Consider the following 5,000-nt stretch of genomic DNA (forward strand, 5'->3'; position numbering starts at 1 on the left):
AAATCACTTTTAAGGAAACAAAAAAATGAGAAACAAAAAAATCAGTAAATAAGCATACTCAGAATCATAGAAAGAACTAGACATAAATGATAGTAGACATAAAGACACCTATCATCATGAAATTTAAGCAACTTGACTTGATGTCAGTCAGTGATTTTAACTGACTTCCTTTCCACCTGGAGTTTGATATTTCTTCTTAAAGAAATCTAAATATCTAAACATCTATAATAGATATTACATATATGAGAGAAAACATAACTGAACTGGCTTATATATGAGAATCAAACTCATTTATGTAATGCTAGGATAGAATATATCTATAGCTGAAAGGCATAGAAAAAGATGTCTGAATTTCCTTATAAAACTCAGAACTTATGGGAAAAGTGTTACTGAGATGCCCCCCTCTTAGAAAAAAAAAAAAAAAAAAATGAAAAGTGTTACTGAGGTGTCCCCCTCCTAGAAAAACCAAAAACCAAAACCAAAAACATATCAACTATAAACCACACAAGAGAATACAACACCGATCCCCACATGTATGCAATCAAAGTGATGCTCCTCACAGTATCACACATGAATAAAGATATGTGTACTACTAACTTGCTGCTAGTGTATCCTTTAAGCATTCTTCCTCATCTGATCCATCAGGGCAATTGCGTTTACCATCACACAACTGACTTGAAAGGATGCACTTTGTCTTATCTCGACACATGAATTCGCACAATTCCTCATCACCCACACTCAAATAATAGCCTTCTTCAGGAGTAGATGAGGAATCAAGGTAATCTTCATCATCTTCAAACTGGTCAAAAAACATGTCCTCGGGATTTTTGATTCCTAAAATATCATATAATCCTGGATTTTCCTTGGGGTCTTCACTTGGCAGTATCTCTGGCAGGGTATCTTCATTCACAGCTGGTGCGATGATAAATCACCAGATAATTTGTTTTCTCAAATTCCATAAGCATAAAAAGGACACAATACTCAATATACACAACACTGACCTGTTGCGATATCTGAGGGATGACAACATAAAGGGGAGACAATGAGATGCAGAGCAAGCATCAGAAGATATTAATTACACATTTGAAAAAGAGAAGAAAGGCTATGCTTATTTACATGCAGAGTGACACATTTTCATGCAGAAATAATTGTAAGTTGAACCTGTAGCTAATAAAAGTTCCTCAAGATCATCCTCTCCAACAAGAGGAAGAGTTCCTTCATGTAACATGAAACAAATTACAGGGATATGAATGGTATATAATCTAAATCAACATTATTATACAAATAAAAGCTCATAAACATTAAAAAAAACATCAGATTCTAGCAAGTAGAAATAGACCCTGAATGAATAAGAAGAAAAAGGAAAAATTATATGTACAGTCACATAACTCAACATCTAAAAAGGAAATAATAATTTGACTGAATATGTTGTAAACAGAAAATGAATTAGTATTAGTGCTTAATATAAATTATTTGGATACAACAGTGTCTATTTGTAAACTATGCAAACATGGGTTCTTTTAATAACAAAAAGAATTAAACATTATAAATCATAAGCTAAAGTCAAGATTAACATTGACATTAAGATTAAATTACATAATTGTTAGCAATAAAATTGATATAAAAAAAAGGTAGACTCACCATTGACGACAACTTCTGCAACAGCACGTGCAGTTCCAGCATTGTTTACAGCTTGACAGATGTACCTTCCTGCATCAGAAGTCTCAATGCCACGGAACTGTTGAAAGAAATTCATAAATGGATTTCTTTGTAAACAAGAACATAAAGATGAAAAGACAAGTAATTCCCACTGTCAAGTTCTGCATGTGCACTAGATACTGCAGCCTCAGGATCTACTGACAACTTCCGAAGTCAATGATTACAAACTAGCTCCATCGTGATATAATAACGGAAAGATGAGAAGTACGAAGAGTGAAAAAAAAAAAAGAAAAAAAAAAGGAACAATGTTTTGATAATATCTGTCAAGAAATGGAATAAGCAGGAAAATCTAAAACATAAAAAAAAATAGGATTTCTACTTACCATCATCTCTCCGCCATTGATGACGACAGTGCGTGGCATGTACCCTCCGTCCTTTGACCAGTTGATGGTGATGGGTTGTGGGCCAGTGGCAGTACAGCGTATGCGCACACGATCCCCAGGACGAACAATCTGTCGTGCAGGGTCTAGCGTGATGCGTGGAGGTGCTGGAAAAAGATGGGGGAGATATAAATAAGTATTTCAAGGCAGTCTTTTTGATGGTAGGCTGACTGACTCATCTGTTATTTCAATTTTTCTTCTTGTTTTTTTGTTGAGTCTAGAAAAGTGAAATGAATGGCCTTAGATAATATAAATCCTGTTGGTCATGAATCATGCACAAAGAAAGAAAAAATTATTGCCAATTAACACATTTCAAAAAAATAGTAAACAAAATATTATTACCAACCTTGAGCTATATGAACATCCAGAGGAAATTACAAAATAATACACAGAATTAACACTCAAATCAAAGATATATCTATAAATCAAATTTCATATCTAAATACCTAATGAGTTAGAACATTTATCAAACCAATAGCAATAAATGTGATATAACATATATATGTGTAAAAAATTAATCAAGACATTTATTTTTCACAATTGCAATATAGAAATATATCAGTAAATAATATTTCATCGATCAAGAAAAGTTTCATGGGAGTACCTTGAGGACCACATGGGTCTCCTGCAGCACAAGGAAGAAGCATCATTTGGTTTAAAAGGTAATAGTAAGAAAGGCTCCCTTGTGAATATTGAGTGTAACATGTGACTTTCTTTAAATTTTCCATATCTTATACGAATGATTCCCTTTTTTTCTTTTTTGACAAAAGACGCAAATGTTCCAAAGATAAGTGAAGGCGAAGTCGAGATGCAATTGACAAAAGACGCAAATGTTCCAAAGATAAGTCAAGGCAAAGTCGAGATGCAATGGTGAGTCTACTTACCAATAACCTCAAAGGTGGCATAAATGGTGAAGAGAATCCTTCCAGATATACGGTCGGATCCCACGCAAGCATACTCTCCTGAGGCTGACTGGTCAACATTCGTGAGGTACAGAACACCATTCTCAATGCGGTAGCCACGAGGCAAGGGACGATTGTCACTGCGTCTGAAGTCGTATGTGGTTGATGCAGCATCTGGGCCTGAAGGAAAAATTGAATTAAAAAAAAACATGATCGACTATAAATACTATAAAGATTATCTTCACTGTCTATGAACATTATCTTTGGTGCTAATTTTCCTGAATCTAATGACTCTGGACTCATTATTGTTGAAAATTACCCCTTCCCCCTAAAATGGGAAAAATATCATTTTTTGATAAAAAAATATTCATCTTTCATTTGGTTTTACTAACTAATATCTATCTATCTATCTATCTATCTATCTATCTATCTATCTACCTATACATTATATATATATATATATATATATATATATATATATATATATATATATATATATATATATATATATATATATATGGATATAGATATAGATATAGATATAGATATAGATATATAGATAAGATTATTAGAAATCTAAAAAACAGATGAGAAAGAAGAAGAAAAAAAATGACATGGTCCCATATTAAAACAAAAGAAAGAACACATCTGCCGCACAGAACCCTACCTTGATCCCTGCATGAGAACTCATAGTTTCCTCCAATAGGTACGAAGATTGTGGCAGCTTCAGGCTGTGTGACTGGGATTGTGAAACCATTACCGTTGGGTTGGTATCCTGGCAGCGAGTCCTCCACAATGACCTGGATTCTCTCCTCGCTTAAACCTTTAGTATGAGGAGTTACTGATGAAGTTTTTCTTTTCTTTTCATAATCAAGTGGGTGCTTCATACATATATGTCATTATAGTTTGTTTTTTTTCTTTATCATACTAGTGAAATCTTGAATAATTCCAAAGGGCATTATACACACACACACATACACACACAAATTTTTGTTCTAGTAATTCTCACCTGCAGCATTGTTAGCAGAGCACTGATAAGTGCCAGAATCAGACTTTGATGCAGCTGGTACTTCATAGACGGCAACATTTGGAGCTGTTGATTGGCTGGGTCTAAAAAGAAAGAAAGAAAAAAAAAGAAAATAAGAAATCTTTACCTTGACCAATTACACATGAATCCTTTGTATCAAATATTACCTTCCAAGACTACAATCCATGATAAAAGTAAAACCACTATGATACATCATTGACAGCATTACACCACAGTATAGTTACTTGAACATTTTATCAGTGAATCAATTATTGGGGATGATGCCAAGAAGGGCACAGTGCCAGTCACCCTCCACTTCCAGCCATGAGAGTCCATCCTAGGAAGTTGCCAGGAAGGGACATGGTTCATCTTAGCTATTTCAAGATAGATTCAATTGAGTTGTCCATTCCATAATCATCCTCAGCTAGAGACAACCTGATGGGCATGAAGCCAAGTGACTATAAGGACTAAGTTGGTGGTCACAGATTGATTTAATAACAGATCCTATGCTGGTCTTAAAGTGGAGTCAGGTTGGATACATGATCCTGCTGTGATATATTGCGTATTTTGTTGCTGTATAGCAGGATTGGCAGTATCAAGGTCTTGAAGATATGTAGCTTGGTCCTTCTGCAGCACCAGCATTTCCAAACACTCTTGTGAGGCAAGTTCATGGCTCCTCCTACCAGGCCAACCCATATGTTGACTTCCAGGGCTGACAGTCCAGAGTCATGGACTACATCATCAAGCATGTACCAACTGGCCAGGTTCCCCTAGCAGGCCTGTTAAGTCCTTGATATTGGTCTTATCTAAAATTCTTATATACTCAAGGGCTTCATCTCACTGCTGAATGCAGTGGCAGCCCACACTAAGGTTTCCAGAGATTCAGATAAGATGGCAACATCATCAGCAAAGTCTTGCTTATTGACTTTTACATTACCCTGTGCTGCTCTGCATTGACTTTGAATGACAGCT

General features: G+C 35.2%; 1 protein-coding gene across 1 annotated transcript in view; it reads right to left on the bottom strand.

Annotated features, from left to right (window-relative positions):
* trol (terribly reduced optic lobes) overlaps positions 1-5,000 on the bottom strand; it is a gene marked incomplete at its 5' end in the record, with an annotated part of 223,644 nt that overhangs the window by 24,905 nt on the left and 193,739 nt on the right. Inside the window, 6 exon segments of the mRNA XM_086531816.1 lie at positions 598-912; positions 1,642-1,738; positions 2,043-2,206; positions 2,984-3,181; positions 3,669-3,824; positions 4,011-4,111. Coding sequence (XP_086387942.1) covers positions 598-912; positions 1,642-1,738; positions 2,043-2,206; positions 2,984-3,181; positions 3,669-3,824; positions 4,011-4,111 — 1,031 coding nt within the window.

This window comes from Penaeus japonicus, unplaced genomic scaffold (genome assembly GCF_977035675.1).
Source record: "Penaeus japonicus unplaced genomic scaffold, GWHDUDI00000001_assembly GWHDUDI00000036, whole genome shotgun sequence".
Classification (NCBI taxonomy): Eukaryota; Metazoa; Arthropoda; class Malacostraca; order Decapoda; family Penaeidae; genus Penaeus; species Penaeus japonicus.